This window comes from Alexandromys fortis, unplaced genomic scaffold (assembly GCF_014885135.2).
Source record: "Alexandromys fortis isolate MF-2015 unplaced genomic scaffold, M_Fortis_MF-2015_v1.1 scaffold_90, whole genome shotgun sequence".
Taxonomy (NCBI): domain Eukaryota; kingdom Metazoa; phylum Chordata; class Mammalia; order Rodentia; family Cricetidae; genus Alexandromys; species Alexandromys fortis.
In genome coordinates, this window is record NW_026067985.1 from 6,038,694 (window position 1) to 6,062,011 (window position 23,318).

General features: G+C 49.1%; 1 protein-coding gene across 13 annotated transcripts in view; it reads right to left on the minus strand.

Annotated features, from left to right (window-relative positions):
* Fbrsl1 (fibrosin like 1) overlaps positions 1 to 2,795 on the minus strand; it is a 75,932-nt gene extending 73,137 nt beyond the window's left edge. For all 13 annotated transcript variants that reach the window (XM_050158875.1, XM_050158874.1, XM_050158873.1 and 10 more), the window contains exon 1: positions 2,501 to 2,795. In XM_050158875.1, coding sequence (XP_050014832.1) covers positions 2,501 to 2,788 — 288 coding nt within the window. In that variant the 5' untranslated portion in view covers positions 2,789 to 2,795. The remainder of the gene's footprint in view (positions 1 to 2,500) is intronic.
* Positions 2,796 to 23,318: the final 20,523 nt, after the last annotated feature.

Genomic DNA, 23,318 nt, shown 5'->3' on the forward strand with positions numbered 1-23,318 from the left:
GCAGAGAGATATGAGGCGGCCCTGGCACAGGGAGCCTACCACGGGCATCCTCAAATGAGGTAACGGGACCTTCTTCCATCAGTCTCCCAAGTCATTCCATCCACTGAACTGCCTTTGGGACTATGCAGGCTCCTCTGACCCTCAACAGTGTCATGACATAGGGATCCTAAGGAAGTTACTGTTGAGACAAGCTCTACCTCTGGACTGGAGTCCTGATAATCCTGAGGCTGCAGAGCAGGGGACCACACACACTTCCAGACTGTGCCGACCCCAGCCTGGTTGTCACTGAAGGGATAAATGAATTTGTGTCTGCAAAGACAACTAGTAGAGTGAACTAGTCATCACTAGAGGTGATGGGATTAACCTGATCTCAAGGAGAAAACAGTTTACTGGTAAATGAGACCCAGCAAAACTATTCTAGAGGCGATCTAGACCTTGTAATCTGCCCAGAAACAAGTACTGCCCAAAGCCACACTCAGGTCATAAGAGAGACTACCATGGGGGTAACAAGTTTGCGTTGAGGTGTAAAGTGAGGCAGGATAATCTCTCAGTGACCTGGGAGTAAACTGGTGAGCCTGTACAAGTCAACCCTCTATATGTGGCCTAGAAGAGGTGGGGAAGGCCAGAGACTACAACTGCAGCTAACAAAGGCAAAACACTTAGGTCCAAAATGGCTGTTCTCATGCGTGTCTTGTGTGACCTTAAGGAGCGACTATGGACTTCCTGAAAGACCATTCCTCTCTTCACTCCCTCCCTCACTGCACAGGACATTCACAAGACACTCCCACTGTTGAGTCTTGGTTGCTCAGTTCTGGGTACTGGGAACTCATGGACACTGACAAGTTTGGAGGGGAAGAATCCCAGGCACACCAATCAGTCTCTAAAGTATGGGGAAAGTGAGACCAAAAGGGACAATGAAAGACATGGATTAAAAAATATCCCTACAAAACTAGAGACCTGAAAAAAGAAATCCCTACTTCAGATGAATTTTTTGTTTTTGTTTTTGTTTTTGTTTTTCAAGACAGGGTTTCTCTGGAGCTTTGGAACCTGTCCTGGAACTAGCTCTTATAAACCAGGCTGGCCTCGAACTCACAAAGATCCGCCTGTTTCTGCCTCCCGAGTGCTGGGATTAAAGGCGTGCACCACCACTCACTGCTCGGCTTCAGATGAGATCTTAAATAGACAGCAGGGCTAAGCTGTAACAGCACCGAACAGTACACAGGCAGACAGAGCACTAAAACCAAGACTGCAAAACCTAAGACCCAAAAGAGGCCCATGTGCTAGAGAAGAAATGGGGGGAAAGGCCAAATGGATGTGCAGGCTCTTTCTGGGCCTGGCAGCCGACACAGGTGTGGCAAAGTGGAAGATGAGATTACCTATCTGAAGCATGTGGTACTATGGCCGCAATGTAGGGGTTTTAGTGCAGTGTTTGGCTGTGTCATTATCACCACTAAAGCAGAAACCCCAACATCAGGCGCAAAATCCTGTACATCAGTACCAGACACAACACAATTACACCCCATAAAATCACCTAGCTTGGGATCCCTGACTTGGGCCCAGAACTCATCGCATATTCCCCAGAAGACCACTGAGCTCAGCACAAGGTATGATTGTGCTACATTTACAGGCGTCTGAGACAAACCCTTCCCAGGGCGACTCATAGTAGCCATCACTGTGGGACCCTCAGCTCTCTACAGACCCGGCAGACCCCAAAATTAGGGTATGAGCTTGGTGGGAACTCCCTTTAGAGACCTGCAATGACAAACACCCCTTTCCCAAAGCTTTGCCGGAGACTGGGGAAATCCCCAATTGTCAGTCAGGGCAGAAGTGACAAGAGCTACAGAGTGATCCCTGGGACCACAGCCCAGCAGACTGAGAAGTGGTTCCAGGAGTGCTCACCTAGATGGAGATCTCTGCATTCCTAGGGGCGAATAGGGTCTTTGAAAGTTCTGCTGGTGCCCTGAAGGCCTGACCAGCATTTCCAATTACTTGCGTTCCAGAGACACAGTGGCTACCCACTCATCCACCCACTCACTCACTGGCTGGCCATTTCTCTTGAAGCGTCTAGCTTCCTTCTCTACTAACATGAGTTCAGGTAGAAAGGATACTGTGCTCAGCAAATACTGTACATGATAACTCACAGTCAGGTAGCATTTTTAGTAGACTTATTACTTCTACCCAAGCAATAATCAGTCATCACCAAGAAGGGTTTGCCAGTTTACTCCCTGTCCCCTCCAAACAACCCTTAAGAGAACACCGAACAGAAAGAATCCCAAGTGTCCACCTTCTCGTCGCTGCCTCCCGAGGCCCCAAACTGCCCAACTCCCCAGTTAGTCCAGGACACAGCGGTAACTTGGCAACAAGTAAAAACTGCTGCAAAATCGGCTTGGGCGGCGTGATTTAAGTCCTCCCACACACCCCTCACTCCGGGTCCTCTCATTGGCAGGCGGCGTTCGGGTAGGTTTCCTTGGTCCCCGGTCCGACCTTCGCGCCCACCTACCTCCAGGGCCTCCAGGGTGCTGAAGCTGGCTATAGCAAAGCCGTCAATAACCTCCTCCTCCTGCGAGCTGGACTCGCGGCGACGGCGCCGCGGGGGGCGCGCTGCGCGCAGGGGCGTAGGGCGCTGAGACGGCGCGCCGCGGACTCCCGCGTTCTCCTTGCCAGGACTGGGCTCCGGCTCGTCGCCCGACGACGGGCTTTGCGCGCGGGCGTCGCGGGCGGCTTCCCGACGCCGGCCGCGGTCTCTCTGCGCGCGCGAACGCCGGCTCGGCCGGACCTTGGCCTCCATGGCGGCGCCGCGGCTGTGACCTTGGCGCCCCGCGCCGCCTGCTACGCCGCGCCGCCGGGCTGGGAAGGCGCCGCGCGGGCTCGGGGCCGGGGCGGGCTCGGGGCCGGGGCGGGCATGCCGGGCACGGACGCTCAGCGCCGGGCGCCGCGCGGGCTGCTACTCCGGGTCTGGGCCCGGCGCATCGGAGGGCGGCCGGCGCTCAGCAGCCCTACACCGGGCCCTCAGGGACGCAACCCATGGCGACCGGCGGGCAGCGGCGGCGGGCGGCCGAGGACGGCGGGTGGCGGAGCTCCTGATCACCGAGATCGTGAGGCTGAAACAGTAGTGGCAGCGGCCGGAGCGGATAACAACTGACGCACTTCCGCCAGGCCAGAGTGCCGGAGGAAGCGGGCGCAGCTGGGGAGGCTGACCCGCCGACTCCGCCCCACCCTGGCCCCGCCCTGGCTCCGCCCTTCCGGACTCGGCGACTCCGCGCTAAGCTGCCCAGCGTCCTTTCACATTAAGCCCCGCCCCTGAGAAGAATTTTCCCTTTGCTCCGCCCCTGCAATAGGCCACACCTATTTGTGCACTTCTCTTCAGAATCCCGCCCCTCCCAGTCAGGCCACGCCCCTTTCCTCTTGGCTCCACCTCTCTAGTCTGAGCTCTCTCCGTCCCGTAAGCCCCGCCCTTGCCTTTCAGTCCTGCTCACCTGTGGCAGGGCGGTGAGCCAGGTCCTGCTCAGATCCCGCCCTTCATGTCCGGCCTTGTTGACCACGCCCACTCGGCGACCAGCGCACACTTGCTAGAACTGGCCACCTGCGGCGAAGTTTGTGGCGGTCAGCGCCGCCTCTTCCGCCCTCTACGTGGGAGGTGATGGGTTTCTGTACCCTCAACAGGTTCCAGCAAACTGAGTGGAAGCACGTGAGCTTGTGGGCCCGACTGTTTTGGGGCCCACAGTGCTGGAATGTGTATGCCATCCTCCACCTGCAAGCCCTCAAATCCAGAGGTCCCACCCTGCTCTCCAAGCTAAATTAGGTGGTTCTCGGCTGAAAACCAAAGCCCTCTGGCCTCAAGCATGCTTCCCTTGGGGACCTGCCTCTTCCCGTTAGTCAAGGACCAGGGGACTGCAGCTCTTGGGAGACATGAAGAATGGGCGCTAGGAAGTTCGAAGTTAGACAAAATGGTGGTTTTCCTCCTTCAGCAGAAAACTACTTCCCCAAGTAGTGTCCTGGTGCAAATGGAGCAGGCCACTGATTCATATAGCTATTACCCCAAAACCTTGTTCTAAGGTACCTTGATAACTCGGAAGTGGGAACTGTTGACACGAAGAAACAGGTGATGTCACGGCTTGGCTTAGACACTGAGTGAGAAGTGACATAGCCATGTCTGCACCTGAGCATTGGAGGCCCTGACAGGCAGAAGACACATGGAGAAAGCCCTGTCATCTGGCTCCTGAGAAGGCCACAGGCTCTCTGCAACGCCGTCCCTTGGGGCCTCTGAGAAGACAGCCTACCATCCACAGGAGAGCTTCTTTCACTTCCAACCTGGGAGCACACCTACCAGCCTACCCCAGGGTGGGGGGGGAGGTGGTGTCTCCGGGTGGGTCTCCCTCCTGTCATTCCAGGGTTTATTGTGAAAATTCTCAACAGCTAGCTTCTAATCAGCTAAGAATCTAGTTGGAAAGACAGCAGAACCAAAGCAGCTCTCACTCCTGCCCCCTTCTTTCTCCTTTTAACACCTCTCCTGAGGCCATCCCACCTCCACATTGTATAGAGTTTCTCTCCCCTATGTCAACCCTTTTCTAGAACAACTGCTGAGACCCACTTTTTGAAGTTTTCATTAGAAATGAAAGGTTTCCTTGCTTCTTAGGTCTCCTACTTTCTCAAGTGCATTAATTCAGTGAAAGGCAGGGACTCCAGAGACCAGGTTAGGGATCTTTCATCCTGGGTTTCTTCCCAGTTTCTTTATCTCCTTTAATTTGTTTCCAACTTAGGGACCAGCCACAATCTCCCTCGGGGAATGGAGTTCTAGCTCAGTTGTTCCTCAGGGAAGGCTGGCTGTGGAAAGACATCTGCACTGATTTTTCTCCCACAGGACAAAGCTAGGAGGGACACAGGGATAAGATGGACTAGAATGGGCCCCGTTTGCCTCCACCTAGAGGACCAAGTCTCCACTCAGGTTTGGAAGGACTTGCAGATGCAATTCACCCTAGTTTCTTGGTGCAGTTCAAGCTGCTGCACTCTGGTTTTGACTAGCCTTCGTGCACACTCGTTTTTCTCTCAGACCTCTGTGGACTCTGGACTGGATTTCCCTCTGTGCTCTAGTGATGTGTTCAGACTCAGCTTGTCCAAACTTGAGCACATTAGTATCACAGTAGGGAGGGAGTTATCACACACACACACGCGCGCACACACACATACACACTTATTCACACTCACCACTCTCCTGATCCAGAGTGCCTGAGCTTTAGGCTTGAGAATGAAGCTTGAGAATTATTTGTGGGCTGTTGATCTAGGGACCACACTTTGGGAACCACCTTCCCCCATACCACCAGGACTGGTTGGCTGCTGAGCTTAGGAGCTTGCATATGCTAGGTAAACACTCTACCACAGATATACTCTAGCCTGGAGCTCTGGGTTTAAACAATGAGCACCAGCTAGTATTCCTATGTTAACCCAGAGATTTCTCCAGCTTCTCACCTCAGGTCCTGTCCCGCCATGCCTTCCCCTCTTTTTCACATCCCATGGAAGTAATGATCGTATCCTTCTGCTGGTGGAAGCCAACAGCACAAGGACTGTTCAAAAAACAGCTGTTTCCCAAGCCTATCCCAGGCCCTTGTCCATTTCCCCACAGCTCTGATCCTGACCTATTCTCCCAAGGTTGAGGCTGTCAGAAACTCCCCCTGTTAAAAGGGAACACAGATCACTTTGTGAGTTCCTAGACTTGTAGATGGAGGCATGTACAAATGCTCAGGAGAAAGCTTTCACTAGGATTTGAGCGGAAAAAACAAAGCAATAGGATAGGCGAGCTGTACATCTCAGAGGCAGCCAGAAAGAGGAAGCTGAAAAAGAAAATCGAGTAAGAAGGTGACTCAGTAGTGTAAGTACACAAGCAGCTACACTGGGTGAGGAGCTTCTTTTGGAGTGAGAATCTATACCCAGGGTAGCAGGACAAATGGGCTTAGATTTTTGACCACTACCTGAAAAAAGAGAGGGAGATGAAAAAGGGAAAAAGAAAACATTAGGTTTTGTAAGTTGAGAACTTCAAAAAGAAGGCAAGCTTAGTGGTGAAAATCTGTAACCAGCTAGATCCAGGAAGAGACTTCTGGTCTTAAAGGAGTGGTCTTCTTGTCAGGCCCATTTTGATACACTCTTAAAAGATTTGATTCTGAGGAGCTGAGCAATGACTCAGTGGTTAAGAGCACTGACTGCTTTTTCCAGAGGACTGGTGTTCAACTCTCACCCACGTGGCAGGTCACAGCTATCTGTGACTTTAGGGGATCCAGTACCCTCCTATAAACATACATGCAGGCAAAACACCAATGCACATAAAAGATAAAAAAAATCATTAAAAAAGGATTTGATTTTGAGACAGAAGCACACCAAGCCCCGGATTACCTCCACTATAGCCTAGGATAACTTTGAACTTCCTACCCCCCATCTCCACCTCCAGGAGTGCAAGGATTACTGGTATTCATTGTGAATTAACTAGAAAGAGAGGTCGCAATAATATAACATTGTGATCTTATAATCTTTTGGACAGTTTAGGATACTACATTTTCACCCAAAGTAAAAGATACAACTCAGATTTTATTCTTTTTAATAAAAATTCTTTAACAGGCACTCAGGAGCCAGAGGCAAGAGGATTTCTGTGAGTTCAAGACCAGCCTGCTCTACATAGTGAACTCCAGGATAGCTAGAACTACATAGAGAAACCCTGTGTCAAAATAAAATGATAAAAATAAATCAAGAAAGGAAGGAAGCAAAGAGAGAAAGAAGGAAGGAAGGAAGAAGAAGCCGGGAGCATACGTTTCATTCTAGCACTCAGGAGGCAGAGCCAGTCGGATCTCTGAGCTCGAGACCAGCCTGGTCTACAGAACGAGTTCCAGGACAGGCTCCAAAGCTACAGAGAAATAGTAAAACCAAAAAAGAAAAAAAATGTGACTGTAGACTGAAGAGAATAAAATCTGTAAAATCACCCTGTTTGGATGGGAGTAGCTTCCCTACGGCTTTCAACAAAGCTCTGCTACCTCCACTTGCCTCCCTTTCTTTTGGTTTTAAATCTGAAGGGGGGTGCAATTGGAAAAACAGTTCTCTCTCCTTTCAAATTCTTTTTTTTAATTTATTTTATTTTGATATTTATTGAGCTCTACATTTTTCTCTGCTCCTCTCCCTGCTTCTCCCCTCCCCACTTCAGTCCTCCCCCAAGATCCCCATGCTCCCAATTTACTCAGGAGATCTTGTCTTTTTCTTTTTCTCACTCCAAAAGCAGACGTCCAAGTGTGGTGGGGCAAGCCTTTAATCCCAGGCTGAGGCTGGTGGGTCTCTGTGAGTTCAAGATCAGCCCAGTCCACAGAGTTCCAGTACTGCCAGGGCTGCACAGAGAAAAACAAAAAACAAAACAAACAAAAACAAACAAACAAAAAGAAAGAAACAAAAAGAAAAGAAAGGAAGAAAGAAAGAAGAAAAGAAAAGAAGCAGGCTTCTAAACCATAAAAATACTAATCTGTGCAGATCCATGCAGGCTAGGGGTTTACCTCTGCGGAGGTCTCTAATGAGTTTAGAGAACAGCCCAAGCCCCAAGCTGCTGATGGCTGCTAAGCTGTGTGTGTCTCCTGGTATATTATTGCAATACCTGATTTGACTTAAGGTCCACTCCACAAAACAGAACCTATGTTTGACACTGCTTGAGTGACCGCTTCCTCCTGCAGCAGAGGAGAACAAATCAGACCCACAGGCAGACTTTATGCAGAGAGTTAGAGACCTTGGAACACTTAGCCCTAAATGGGGTGTTGCTATCAAATTCCTCCCTTCAGTGCTCAAGGAATTCAAAGGAAGAGGATGTGAAAACAGTGTAAGAACCCAAGGAGATGGAGGACACCAAGAAAGCAAAACCCTCTAAAGTAACACAACCAAAGTCATATGAATTCACAGAGACTGAGGCAGCACTCACAGGGCCTGTGTGGGTCTGCACAGTTTAGTATTTTTATGGTTTAGAAGCCTGTTTGTTTTCTTTCTTTCTTTCTTTCTTTCTTTCTTTCTTTCTTTCTTTCTTTCTTTCCTTCTTTCTTTTTGTTGTTTTTTTTTTTTTCTCTGTGTAGCCCTGGCGGTACTAGAACTCTGTGGACCAGGCTGACCTTGAACTCACAGAGATCCACCACCCTCCCTAGCACAGCCCGGAGGCTTATGGTTGATACTCAGGCAGTTGGTTGTTACTTTACATTGTTTGGGATAGGGTGGCCTAGAACTCATATATAGGTATCGTCCAGGCTATACTCCCTAGTGCTGGGAATATGGGAGTGAGCAACCACACCCAACTCAGCTGTTGTTTGTTTTTGAGACAGGGTCTCACTGTGGTAGCCTAGGCTGACCTAAAACTCTTGGCAATCCTCCTGCCTCAGCTTCTTAAGTGCTGGAATTACAAGCACGTGCTACCACACCCAACTTTCAGCTGCTGTTTTCTTGCTCACTGGGCTGGAGGCTGCCTGGAGGGGCTGAACTTTAATTGGTGGACAGAGTGATTTTTTTTTTCAGAACACAGAGTGGAGGGGAGGGCTTTTAGCTTTACAAGGGGCCTCTCCTGCAGGCCTTGTGCTCTAATGACAGCAGTCAAAGCTGCAGTGTAGAAAGAGGAAGTACAGCACTGGGCATGGTTGCAGTGTGCCCATTCAGGTCAGTCTGCTAGTTATTTGTCCTGTCTCTGGAACTCAGTCCAGCCATCCTTAGTGGCCCCTCTTGCTGGCTCCTGTTCAGCTTTTCCACCTTCTTCTGGGTCCAGGCATGACCTTCCAGTTTCAGGTCTGTGGCTCCTTGGCATGAAGCCCTCCCTCTTTGTATAGTTCCACGAGTACCACTGTTGCTTAGAGGTTGACTATTGGCCTGGGTGAACAGAAAAGACATTCCTGGTGTCTCTAGGTAAGTGTCAGGCACCAGAACCATTTGTGTGCACTCAGCAAAGCTGAAAAGAGGAATGGAATAGTTCGTTTTATAGCCCAGAGAGGCTCATGGGGATACCTGATCACAATCAGTTTCTAATTCTGACTCCTGGGCCATGAGCATGTAGACCTCCTTTTGTCGTAGGTAGAGTTAGGAACAGATGCATACTATTGCCTGTGGATACCAGTATAGGCAGCCTCTTGCAGGGACAGCCCAGTGCCTATCCATCCTGAAGCTCAAGTGGTTCCTGCCTAAGTCCTCTAAGGAGCTAAGAGGTGTCATTTCCCTGTAGTACGAATTCTAATAGGTATTAATAAGAAAAACCCAGAGTCAGATATTAGAGGATGAAAGCTGAAGGATCAGAGAAGCAGTGCAGCAGCCACCAAAGAGACCTTTTACTTCAACCAAATTCTCAGACCAAAAGGGCGATCCTGTCTTCAGATTGAGTCCTTAGACTGCATTCTCAAACTGTATCTGAGCTCTTGTCTCCTTCCACCTATATTATTCTCTCCACCCAGCTATATCCCTTCCTCACTAGTGCTGGGATTAAAGGTGTGGTACTCCCAAATACTAGGATTAAAGGTGTGAGCCACCACCGCCTGGCCTCTAGTGGTTTAGCTCTGCACTCTGATCTTCAGGCAAGCTTTATTTGTTAAAACACAATCAAGCTATCGCTACACTTCCCAGACCATCCACATAGCCCTTCTCCCAGCAGCACTGCCTCCTCTTGTCACCAGACCCAAGTGTTAAGTATTTTCTTTCTTGGCCAACAAACCTCTCCCCTGACACAAATAATTCCAGTCAGACTAAGAGACCAAATTAAAGATGCCCATGTTTAATGGAGTGCTCCTGGGTGGCCCTGGGGAAATGTGGAGAAGGGAAGAGAGAGAGAAGGGGAGACCCTGTGAAACCCGGAGACCATTCTGGGGGAGGGGGTTAAATAGCCTGTGGGAGTGGTCTTGACCTTCCCTGGGGAGGGGTCACCATTTGGTGGGCTTTCTCGGAGTGGAGTTTGGACTCAGGCAACAACCAGGGGAGGGAGCTTATGCCAGGAGCTGGGGTGAAGCCCCCAGCCAAACAATCCGGACGTTTTGTATAAAGGGGTGTTAGGGAGCTGAGGTGATGCTTATCACCAAACACCAAGCTCACTAAGAGCCGAGGGCAAACCTTCATAAACTTGTGAAAAACCCTTGGCTCTCCGAAAGAGCCCATTTCTGGATGCAGGGGTGGGAGATGTCAGAGCTTGCATGAATGACAAACAAAACAAAACTGCAGGCAGTCGCTTGCAGCTTCCTGAGCTTGAACTCATAGTATGGCCTGTGCACATAGCTTGTAAAAATGAGGACAGACTGGGGAAATGGTCTGAATGACTAAAAATGATAGAAAACTGACTGGTCGTGGGGGTGCACACCTCTAATTCCAGCACTCAGGAGGCAGAGGTAGGCCAATCTCCAGTGAGTGAATTTCAGAACAGCCAGGACTACACAGAAAAACCTGTCTCAGGAAAACAAACAAGCAAGCAAGCAAACAAACAAACAACCCTCACCCCAGAAAACCAAAAATGATTACTGTGAGAGTTTGGCATCTGCCTGGTTTCAAGTTGGGCTGCTTCTCAGACACCAACTGGCTTTGATGTTTCTTCTTCTTCCAGGCTTTCTCACTTCAAGCTTTCTGTCTGTTGTTTGAGAGGTATTGTTTTGGTTTTTTTATTTTTGTTTTGTATGCTTGTGTGTGACCTTTAAGGATTATTTGTTTATTTATTTATATGGGTGTTTGTCAGGTGTTCTTTCCTGCTGTCAGAGAGCCTAAAATTCATCTTGGAGTAACCCTCTTTCTTTGATTGTCCTCAAAATACAGAACACCTGTCAGGTGTATGTCTGAACACCAGAAAAGGGCATTGGAATTCATGGGACTATAGTTATAGACAGTTGTAAGTCACCATGTGGGGCCTGAGAACTGAACTTAGGACCTTTGGGAGAGCAGCCAGGGCTCTTACTGCTGAGCTGTCTCTCCAGCCTCCACTTTGGTTTGTTTGTTTGTTTGTTTGGTGTGTGTGTGTGTGTGTGTGTTTTTTTTTTTTTTTTTTTTTTTTTTTGGTTTTTCGAGACAGGGTTTTCTCTGTAGCTTTGGAGCCTGTCCTGGAACTCCCTTGGTAGACCAGGCTGGCCTCGAACTCACAGAGATCTGCCTTCCTCTGCCTCCCGAGTGCTGGGATTAAAGGCGTGCGCCACCACCTCCCGGCTGTGTGTTGGTTATTATTGTTGTTTTTGGTTTCTTGAGACAGGGTTTCTTTGTGTAGCCCTGGCTGTCCTGGAACTCACTCTGTAGACCAGGTTGTCCTCAAACTCACAGAGATCCACCTGCCTCTGCCTCCTGAGTGCTAGGACTAAAGACAATGCCACCACCACCAGGCTGTGTGTTTTTTTTTTCTTCGACAAATTATCATATAGTCTAGACTAGGCTTGAACTCCAAAGAAGGTAGCTTTGTAAGACAGTCAGACAGAATAGGGACATCATAGTACAGTATGACACAAAGTAAAAGTGGCCAGCAGCCAGAAGAAAGTGTATTCTTCACCAAAACAAACAAACAAACAGACAAACAAAAGACCAAAAACATTCAAACACAATTTAACACATTTTATGTTAGAAACAATAAGAAAATTGGAGACTAGGGATCTAGGTCAGTTAACAGAGTGTTTAGCTGGCATGCACAAGCCTCTGGACTTGCTCCATAGCGCTATATAAAGTTGAGCGTGGTGGACCAGGCATAGTGGCACATATGTTCTGTTTGTTTTGTTTTCTTGAGACATGGTCTCTCTATGTGCTCCTGGCTGTCCTGGAAATTGCTACTATATAAACTGAGCTGGCCTCAACTCACAAAGATATTCCTGCCTCTGCTTCCCATGCTGGTATTAAAGATGTGCTCCACCATGCCTTCAATCCTAGCACCTGTGAGCAGGGGCAGTCTGATCTCTGAGTTCTAACAGAAATGACAGCAGCAGAGGTCTTGGAGACAGAAAAAAAAAAAACTGTGCAGTATTGGAGATAAGAAACTCAGACTTACAGTCGCGAGAAACTAGAGATGTTTGCAAGAGTTCCAAGGAGCTGCCAAACCTTAAAGGCCAAGAAAGCCCAACCCCTCTAGGCCCAAGTGTTGTATAATTAGCTCCTGGATGTAGAAACTGAAGGTCCCAATTTCCAGGCTTATTCAGGAGATGAAATTCTAGCAGCATTGACTGCTGCTGCTGTTCATACTCACTGCTTCTGGAATCCGGGGATAACAATAGTAACCAAGTGCTGGGGACTAACACCCAGAGCAGTAAGCCTCCACTGAGATCATTGAGTCTCTTCTGGCTTTGAATGCCTAAAACAATAAGATTCTAGCTCTCTCCGTGCATAGCTATGACGCAAACTGTGGCCAACAAGCTGCACTGATCTCTTTGCTTCTACTTCTCTGTTTCTGTGTGTGCTCTCAGCTCTGTGTGGGAGACCATGCCACTGTTCTCGAATATTGATTGTCCCTCCCTGGGGCAACAGATCTGGCTGAGAGAAGAACTGATGGTATAGAAACCAGGTCCCAGGGCTGAGAATTGTTCACAGAACATTCTTGATTCCCTGACAAGAAAAGACAAGACAGGCAATGGCTTAGTTCCAGGTACAAAGATGATACGGCTCAGAGCCCTGGTGACCATAGAAGACATGGAATGTGAGGAGTGACCTTTTGATGCAAGTGGCTAGACAGGGGCTGCTTGTTACAGAAAACAGTAGAGCTTTCCTGACTGATGCAATGTGTCTGCATGGGCTGCCTCCATATCCCTCAGGGGTGGTCTTGGGTCAGGGCTTCTGCCCCCTATCCTGTTAAGGGGAAGGGAGCTAGAGACACAGTGAGTTTTTTGCCTGTCCAGAGGGCCTAAATTCAATGTCCAGCACCTAAGTTACAACTGTCTGTAACTCATTTCAAGGGGATCTGACAAATCTCTCTTCTAAACTCTGCAGGCATTCACGTGGCACACACACACACACACACACACACACACACACACACACACATATATATATATACATACATACATAAATAAAGGTAAGTCCTTTTTTAAAGGTTAAGGGGAAAGCCAGAGAAAGGCTCTTCTCTCTCCAGGAAGTTCTTAGTGGAAACTATGTAGACGTCCTGCCCAATTTCCCTAGGATAAGACTTCTTTTTCTTTTTTTTGGTTTTTCGAGACAGGGTTTCTCTGTGGTTTTGGAGCCTGTCATGGAACTAGCTCTTGTAGACCAGGCTGGTCTCGAACTCACAGAGATCCGCCTGCCTCTGCCTCCCAAGTGATGGGATTAAAGGCGTGCGCCACCACCGCCAGGCGAGGATAAGACTTCTTTGTGCCGGGTGGTGGAGGCACACGTTTTTTAATCCCAGCACTCAGGAGGCAGAGGCAGGTTGATCTCTGTGAGTTGGAGGCCAGCCTGGTGTACAAGAGAAACTACAAGGCTACAGAGAAACGCTGTCTCCAAAAACTAGAAAACAAAAATTGATCATGTCACTCTCACCTAAGGACAGCAGCAGTGACTAGTATCTGCAGATAGCAGCAAGCCCTCCCACTGTAGCCTATAGGGACCTGCTGATGGACCTTAAGAGATCTCCCAGCCATTGGTTCACTGCCAAGCTTCATACAGAGCCTCCTGTGCCTCCAATTGTGTAAATCAATTCAGTAAACCTCCTTTATAATAACATTCAGCCTATTGGTTCTGTTCCTCTAGAGAACCATCATCATTACTAGGTCTCTCACGGTCCCATACATTAGCCCAGGTAATCAGCAGAGTACTCGATCCCAGATGTTAGTGCTTGCTCTCATTTCCAGTGAAAACGGAACGTCCTGAGATTGGCACCGTGTGGAAAGGGCCTCCTCCCAGCACCTGCTCTGGGTTCCACCCTAGTGTAGTAGGAGCTTACTTTGTCATCTACCTAGTGGCCCCGCCTGGTAGCAGGCAGAGCTTGTAAGCCTGTTCTGGGAAGGCTGAGACATAGTGGTGGGGGGTGTTGCTTCAATAGCCTCATTATCCCTCAAGATGACCTGCTTGTCCTTTAAAGAGACACACTGTCCTGGATGAAGGCTGCTAGCTACTCTCTAGCCAGAGTTCAACTGTTTGTCCCCATTTTTCCTGCTGCCCTGGGGTTCTGTCTCTGGATGTTCCTTGGTCAAGATAAGCTGTAGGAAACCTAGGTCTAGTTCCCTTGGCAACCATGGCCCTGTTCCTCAAAAGTGACCCAGAGTGGACACCTAGGAAGGTGTCCTGGGTTCCTAGGGAGGAACCAAGAGGCCCAGGGCATACACAGAACCAGGTGAAGACCGGGGCAGTCAAAATGGCCTGCTAGGGTCTTCCTTGGGACAGAGGCTGTGAGGGCTGAGTCAGGGTCATAGCTTTGAATCTTGCTCCTCAGGTCCATGCCTATGTCCAGAGCTACCCTTGAGCAGGGCAGTAATAGCATTGGTGAGATCCACAAGGACTGGTTCTGTTCCCTGTGATGGGCCTCCAGTTAAACCCACAATAGCTCTGGCTGCCCCACAAGAAGAGGATCCATCCTTTGCTTCTTACAACTTGGGGTTTAAAGACAATGGTGTCCCCTCTTCACTTGCTACCCTACCCATAGTGCCTGGATCACATGGCACTTCCTCCAACCTCAACTCCCTCTTGAGCACTTCTTACCAGCAAACAAAGTAGACTCATTCAATGTAGCTATGAATTTTGTGTACTTTCTGACTCTCTGGGATCATAGTCAGCCTTGTGAGCTCTCCTGCCTTCCGGGAAGCAGTGCTGAGCGCACAGTGGGTCTTGAATGAAAGCAGAAACAAAATCAGAAGGGATGTGATGGGTTGGCATATAGTTTGCCCTCCCAGACCCATTCCTGGGTCTCCATGATCCCAGAGTGTAGGGGAATGTGTTATAGCTGTGGAATTGCAGAGACTTGTGGGAAAGCCAGGCTACCTGAAGCTGGGGTGCAGTGGGGGATGATTTCCCCACAGGATATAGCTATCCTGCTCTCTTCCTGAAGAGCCGAGCAGCTACAGCTGAGCTCTGCTCTGCTTCCTTAAGGGAACGGCCAAGCAGAGCTATCTTCTCTGGCCTAACACTCTGCTAAAGGGAAAGTCCCTGCAGAATGTAGCAACCTCCTCTTCTTACTTTTTCTGCTCAGCCTTGCTCAGTCCCCTTTAGGGAGCTTTGAGCAAGGTTCTTCTGTTCTGCTCTGCCTTGCTCAGCCCCCCTGAGGGATATCCTAGCCAGGTTCTTCTATTCTGCGCCAGGGAATGAAGATTTTTACCCATGACTCTTTTGAGAAAGAGATTTGTTTGAGAAGGAGGAGTCCAGGAGAGTGGCTGCCTCTACCAGGGAGGGATAAATGGGGCCTCTAACTGAACAGGCAGAGAGGTTTATGTAGGGCTTCTTAGGGGTGGCGTTTTCCCAGGGAGAAGAGGGATTGGTTAGTTTAGTTGGTGGAACCCAGATGACTCTGATTTCATGGTCAAACTGTGTTTCTTTCACTGGTCCTTTTTAGCCTTTTGACTTTAATCTTAGGACCAGGGCATATTTCTTTTACTGGCTCTGATTCTAAGGATAAAGTGCGTTTCTTTGACACTAGCTTCAGAGTCTGGGAATGTTTCTTTGGTCCTGGGTTCAGGGATAAAGATGTTTCTTTCCCTGGCTCAGGTCTCAGATCCAGGGTGTGTTTCTTTTACTGGCTCTGGGTTCAGAGTCAGGGTGCTCGGTGATTGGTTGGTTTCCTGCTCCAGTTGTCCCTTTTACCCTACACGGAGAGTCTTCCAGACCCTCCCTGCTTGTTCTGGAGTTGCTGCAAGTATTTAATCTTCTTCCTTTAGTAATCCTTGCTTAATGTTCCTCCTCTCTGCTCCTGCTGCCTTTGCTACGGATTCACCTCCAGTGCTACACAGGCTTGCCAGAAGCAACTTCAGAGCACAGCATGTGTCCTCTGCCAGTTGTGGCCCAGTGCCTGCCCTGAATCCTAGAAAAAAAAAAAAAAAAAAACTCCTGCATGAGTGTCCTAGGTTGGGCCCTGAAGGAGGCCATTAAAACCACAGGGACCGCTTTGTCCTTGCCCTTAGGGCCAGAGGCCTGGCCCAAGCAGCACAAGTTGCCCTATCTTGGGATCTTCCTGCTAGGAAGCCTATCTCGTAGCTTTTCACCTAGCCTATGTCTTGTGCTCTTTTGAGTTTCCCAGTGTGTCTCCTCTCCCTATAAGGACACCTCCCGTAGATGTGGGGCCAATCTTTGTCCAGTGTTCGTATCTTAACTACATTTGAAAGGAAAGATCATATTTCAAAGAACAGAGGCTGAAGACTCCAACACATTTTTAAAAATTTGTTTGTTTTTTAAGGCAGGGTTTCTTATAGCCCAGTTGGAGTCAATACTATATAACTGAAAATGACCTCAAACTTTTGATCTTCTGGCCTCTGCCTGTCAAGAAGTGAGATTACAGGCAAGTACCACCATACCTAGTTTATGTGCTGCTGGAGGCAGAAACTATGCGAGGCAAACACTCTCCCAATTGGACTGTGCCCCCAGCCCTCCAACATGATTTTTTTAATATTTATTTATTTATTATGTATACAATATACTGTCTGTGTGTATGCCTGCAGGCCAGAAGAGGGCACCAGACCTCATTACAGATGGTTGTGAGCCACCATGTGGTTGCTGGGAATTGAACTCAGGATCTTTGGAAGAGCAGGCAATGTTCTTAACCTCTGAGCCATCTCTCCAGCCCCTCCAACATGTTTAAGAACATAATTTATTGTATATAAGTACCCATAGGCTACTTCCTGGGGACTGGGGTGTCAGCCTGGGTCAGCTTAGCAGGGGATGAGGCCAAGGCCTGGACCAAGTAAAGGGTGTGGGAGTAATGGGTTTATGGAGTGAAGGGATGGATAGTGGACAGACAGCTCAGGGAACTGCTCCTGCAAGCAAGGGCAGGGAGGAACTCAAGATGCGAGCAAAGAGAAAGACCAGCCATGTTTTGCCCCTAAGCCGCAGGCTTTCATTGTGACTAATGACTGCAGGGAGGTCTGATACTGGGGTAACAGAACACCTGGAGTCATTATTGAAAAGTTCCTGCAGCTCAATAAACCTCTCTGACAACACAATAATCCAAATCAAACTGAATTAGAAAAAGCCCAGGTTTAATGGATACTGACACTCACGGGTGGCCTTCCAGTTCCCCAGGGATGGAAATGGGGAAGGAAGACAGGAAAACCACATGTTTGTTCTCTGGGGGGGGGGGAGGGGAGCAGTTTAAATATCCTGTGGGAGTGGTCTTGAGCATCTCTGGGGAGGGGGTCACTGATGGGCTTTTTCAGAGGTGGAGTCTGTACTGAGGCAACTCCCAGGTGAGGGGGCTCAGGATGGAGCTTTCTACCCAAATATTACAGACTCTTTGTGTAATGGTCTGTCCTGTCTCTTTAAGAGACGAGCCTCACCCACTCCCTCCCTAGTCTGCTGAGGCAGGCTGATCTTCAGCTTCCAGCCTGAGTCCCTTCCTTTTCTGTCTCTCTCTCAAAGAGACAGCTTCTGCCTCTTCCCCACTTCTCCCCTTTCCTCCTCCTCTCTCTCCTCTCTCTCTCTCTCTCTCTTTCTCTTTGCTCTTCTCTCCTCCCTTCCCCCTCCATAACCCACTAAATAAATATCCAACCTCACTCTGCATGGCATGCCTATCCATCTGTCTCTCACCCGCCTTTGGAGACCTGCGGTGTGGGAACTGCGCTGTCCCTGCCTGGGACTGGCTGCTCTGGGGCCTGCTGCCTGCCCCTGCTCGGGACCTGCTGTTTGGCCTCATGGCCCACCACATCTGCTGCCTGCTGCAGCCACTTGGGATCCGCAGCATTTTACATTTTACTTTTACCATTACACTTTGGGTATAGGGGTGCCAGGGACTGGGGTGAAGCCTTAATCCAAACATGCTCCCCTTGGCACTGCAGAGCCCTCTCCATATAGCATTCCCTTCCCCAGAGACACACAGGAGACTTAGCTGAGGTTATAACATCCTGGATCACCCAGGAGGTCGTGCAGCTCCCGTCTGGCAACATCTAGTCACACAGATACTGAGTTAGTCACAAGCCTTGCAGGAAGCAGATGGTCATTTCAGTGTTGATAATTTTAAGAGTTTAATGAAGGTTTGTTTGCATAGGGAGGGGGAGTGTGGGGAAAGCAATGGAGCCTGTCAATGTGCCTTGGAGAACAGATAGAGGCGCCATATGGGGAGGGAACCTTTCATTCTGGCTGCAAAAGATTGCTGAAGGTCATCCACGAGGCTCTTCCCCCTAGATGCCAGCCTCACCCTTGATGAGCTCATGTCCAAGTTCTGGATCTCTTTCTCTTTACCACTTACCACACAGGTTTCCTGAGTGCAGGAACTTTCTCCTCCCAGTGCTGATTGCATATTTACATATTCATGAAATGAACAAGTCTGTGCTCTGCCCAGCCAAAAGGCCCGCTAACCTCGTGACTCCTGTCTGTGCCCCTCTCCGAGTCCTATAGAAAGAACTGCACAGACTGCATGGGGCCAAGTCACAGGAAAAGCAGGCCCCATGGCAGTCTGTGCAGCTGGCAGCAGTGTCCTCCTCTGTCTGCCTTGTCCAAAGCCAGCTCAGGGCTGTGAGAAGGGAAGTTGAGCCGCTAGAAACCCTAACACCACATCCAGCCATGCATAGTCCCTTGAGATGTATTTGAGCTGTGATCACATAGTATGAGGCTTACATGTGCACCCACATGCCAACACACGTGCACACCCTGCATACATATATGAACACACACAGTTCACATATATACACAGACTTCCCACATGTTCCTACAGACGAACATGCATGGACATTTGCTTTCACACCTCCCCACACATACATGGACACACAGGGACACACATGTGTACACACAGCCCAATGTTTACCATGCTTGTGTACAGGCATGCACACAGAGCACCAGGTATATGGAACCATCCCAGCAGTCACTGTATTTATAGAGGAACCTTTGTCTTTCCAGATCATGGGGTCACTGAAGACTGCACAGCAGATGACACCCGCAGGCCAGTGAGACAGGAAAGGACTTGATGCCAGGAAGGCATGGTTCTAACTACTTTCAGTTTTACTGACTCATGGAAGGACTATAGTGATCATCCATGGGGGAGGGTGCCAACACACTTTTGGGTAAACAAAACTAAAATGAGAGTGGTGTGCACACCTTTTGAGAAACGACAATCTTTTGTGGCTCTGAAGGGCCACTTGCCCACCACAGTCATATGTTTATATAGTAAATGTGGAGTGTAAACCCAATGTGTGTCTGGCCCTGCTCTGGGCAGGCTTTGAGTATTATTATTTTATTCTATGTGCACATATGGATGTTTTGCCTGGCTATATATGTCTGTGTACCACACATGTGCCTATAACTATGGAGGCCATAAGAAGGTATCATCAGATCCCCTGGGACTAGAGTTACAGAAGGTTGTGGATGCTGACAATTGAACCCGGCTCCTCTGGAAGAGCAGTCAGTGCTCTTAATCCCTGAGCCACATCTCTAGTCCCCCTGTTATTTTGTTTTGGTGTGTGTGTGAGTGTGTGTGAGTGTGTGTATGAGTGTGTATGTGCCCATGTGAGTGCTCATGCCCATAGTGTAATGGTGTGTCCTGTCCCTTTAAGAGACAAGCCCTGCCTATCCCTCCCCCCCATCTGCCAGGCAAGGCAAGCAGATCTTCCTACTACTTCCAGCCTGAGCCCCTTCCTTTCTGTGTCTCTCTCCCAAAGAGGCAGTTTCTTCCTTCTCCCCACTTCTCCCCTTTCCCCCTCCTTTCTCAGTCTGTTTCTCTCTCTCTCTGCTTTTCTCCCTTCTCTCCTTTCCCCCCTTCCCCTCCAAAATCCACAAAATAAATACCCACTTTCTCTGCATCTCATGCCTTATAGGTCTCTGTCTCTTACCCGCTGTGCGGCTCTTTGCCTGGGACCAGCTGTTCTTGTGGCCCGCCATGGTCTCACAGCCCACTGCCACCACTCAGGGACCTGTGGCGTTTTACCATAACACATAGTATATATTTTTTGTTTTGTTTTGTTTCATCCTGGAACTTGTTTTGCAGACCAGGATGGCCTTGAACTCCAAGAGATCTGCCCACTTCTCTCCTTAGGAGGGACACTGCTAGCACCACAAGGCCTGGCTTGTTTTTTGTTTTTGGGATAAGATTTCCTGAGTCACAGACTGGCCTTTCTTTCTCACAAGGTGAAGATGTCCTTGAATTCCCGACTATAAGCTCCTTACTTCACCTCTCAAGTTATCCCTTGAATTACAGGAATATAGCACCATTTAGGGATGGACCACTGATTTCAAGCAAAGGCCTCAGACTAGTAGGACCCAAAGGATCCTTCTGCTAAAGCTAAGAGGAGTTCCTTCCTCAGCCTTTCTCTCAGGTGAGACTAGAATCAAACCTGTGACTCATAGGCTGGGTGGGTTGAGGTTGAAAAGCATCTTTTTTTTTTTTTTTTTTTTTTTTTTTTTTTTTTTAGGTTTCTCTGTAGTTTTGGAGCCTCTGGAACTAGCTCTTGTAGACCAGGCTGGCCTCGAACTCCCAGAGATCTGCCTGCCTCTGCTGGGATTAAAGGCGTGCGCCACCACCGCCCGGCTGAAAAGCATCTTGTGGGGGAAGAAGGAACAGCAGAAGGATGGCTCCTACTGGGGACTGATGCCCACCACAGGCCCCTGGCCAGTGTCCCTTCAACTGTTAGTAAGATTTCAGCAAGCGGGGGTGGGGGAAATAGAGTTTTGCACTAAATGATCCTTCCCCCTCCTCCCATAACATTTTATCATGAAGGAATTTCAAACCCCAGAAAAGCTGAAAGGCCTTAAATGCAGCTGTGCTCCGAGGCCCTCCCTCCTCTTCTCTTCCCAGTTGCTTAAGGGCTTGTGACCCTATTACCCTTATCTCTTCCGTTCCTCAACGTTTTGGTATGCCTCTACCACCTCCTCTGATAAAAACACTGGACCTTGGTCCCTGGCCTGTCCTAACCCTGGCTGACCTACGAAGACTTTTTTTTTTTTTTGGACAGGGTTTCTCTGTAGCTTTGGAGCCTGTCCTGGAACTCGCTCTGTAGACCAGGCTGGCCTCAAACTCAGAGAGATCTGCCGGCCTCTGCTTCCTGAGTGCTGGGATTAAAGGTGTGCACCTCCACAGCCTGGCTTGTTTCATCTTTCTTATGACAACATTTCTTTAAAAAAAAAAAAAAAAGCAACCAGCCAGGGTTGGCCAGCATGGAGTATACAGGGAGTGCCAGGCCAGCCTTCCCAATTCTCTTCCAACCTGCCCATTTCGTACTATGTCAGAGGAGCTAGAAGGCCAGATTCCTCTTCTCAGGAAAACAGGGAAACAGATATAGCTAGACTTTGTGAAATTACCTGGTGCGAGTGAGAAGAAAATATGGAACATACCTGCTGAGGAGTTTATTGGTGGGGGTATATAGGCCTGGTCAAAGTAAGAAGAGGGAGAGGAAGGGAGGGAGAGAGCTCTGAAGATGGCGTGCCCAGCTTTTAAGGGGAGCCTAGCACATGTGCATAGGGGATGACATGTTACGTCATAGGCAGATGATGGAGCTCACGCATGCGCACAAGGGCTCACGCGGCTGCATCTGAATCTTACTTCTCAACTTGCTTTTCCATCATGGTGTTTCGCTGTAGCAATATAAACCCTCAGACAGCTGCCTTAAGGAACCTAATCATTTGAGGGGTGTTATTTAGACATTTTGCAATATGCCCTGTTTTTCCCCCTGTATGTTCCTCTGACTAGACTGTGGTTACGAGTCCGGCAGTGAGAGCATTGTTTCATACTGTATACTGTCCACTTCTAGCCCTGAGCTGTACCCTGATATGTGCATGGGAGGGAGTAAATGGATGAGAGAATAGGGAGGAAGGGAATGAGAGAGAACAGCAGTGGCCCGTAGAGAAGCTAGAGAGGGCCAACTGAGAAGTGGTCCAGTTGCTAGCTACTGATGCACAAACCGTCTCATACATGATTCCACCAAGCTGGACCACCAATCCTTTTTAGACTATGTGGATATGGAGTTAGGCTGGGCTCTGTGGCACTGACAGAAGCCACTTGGGATTCTCACTAGTGGGTGAACTAGTTGAGAGGGTCAGGATGGATGCCATGCTCTGAGCAGCCTGGCCTTCTGGGCCTTAAAGGGATGATATAGCCTCATTTGCAACAGGAAGAGCAATGAGGAGGGCTAGGTGCCAGTGTCCAAGACCATGCTCAGGGCTGTGTCTCCTGTGGGACACTGGGCACCTGACCCTGTGCCTCCTATATCCTGTCTCCTGCTCTCCCTCCTCTGTTGTTGTCTATTATCGGTCAGCACGTGGCTACCCCCCAGCTCCTATCTCACAAGGCTGCTTGTAGGAGGTGGGAACTCCATGCAGTTTTCTCTAAGATTCTGAAACATCCCTAGGATGGAATAAGTATCCTTTGTTAGGATGAGCCTTTGCTATCTTCTTTGATAAAAACTTGATCTACTTCAAGCAGCTCCCTGCATCTGTTTCTCTTTCTGTTCCTAAGTCTCCTCTGTTGATAGAGATTGTACACGTGAAGGACACACTGGCGAGAGCAGTTGATTTCTCCCCCACAGAAGGCCACCAACCCTGTCTTTCCCAAGCCTCCCACCCAGCCTAGCTGCTCTCCGAGGCCTGCTTGCTTCCCGTCAGTGTGGGTGAGTTTGGTCAGGGCCACCTCCGTGGCTTTGGAAGCCTCGGTTAGACACTGGAAGACCAGGTCCTTGGGAACAGGGAACAGTGCTGTCTCGTCTGTTCCTGGGACATCTTTCCCTGCTCTGACCTCTTCCCTAGCCATACCCCACTGCTCAGGCTCCTGATTTGCATTCTGCATTGTACTTAACTGTCACATCATGGCCAGTGTGTCCGTCCATGGTGGTTGCTTTGAAAAGGAACATTTGACCCGATTCTGGCAGAGAAACTAGGAAGGCAGAGTGATCACTGTGGTTTTCAGAATTCCAGGAGCGTCTTCTATTCCCTCCTGGGTTTTACAAACTTCAGTCTTTGGGAGTTTGTGGCATGCAGTTTCTAGGAGTTTATGGACTCAAAGACAGCAGACCCAATCCCTGGAACCTGAACTTCATTAGAGAGTAGGTCCCAGACTGAAGCTGTGAGCTGCCATAACCACCACGGCCTCATGGTCCCACCCATCACTGTCTGCTCCTATCTGTGCAAAGGTCTGTTTGGAGGTCTACTCTTCTGTTTGAGACCCCACTAGTCTCTACTTCCAAATCTAAGTGAAAAATAAGTCAGATATAAAAGGGCAAAGGTGGTACATCTGTTTCACCAGACATGTCCTACATATCTGTAGGAATTGCAGA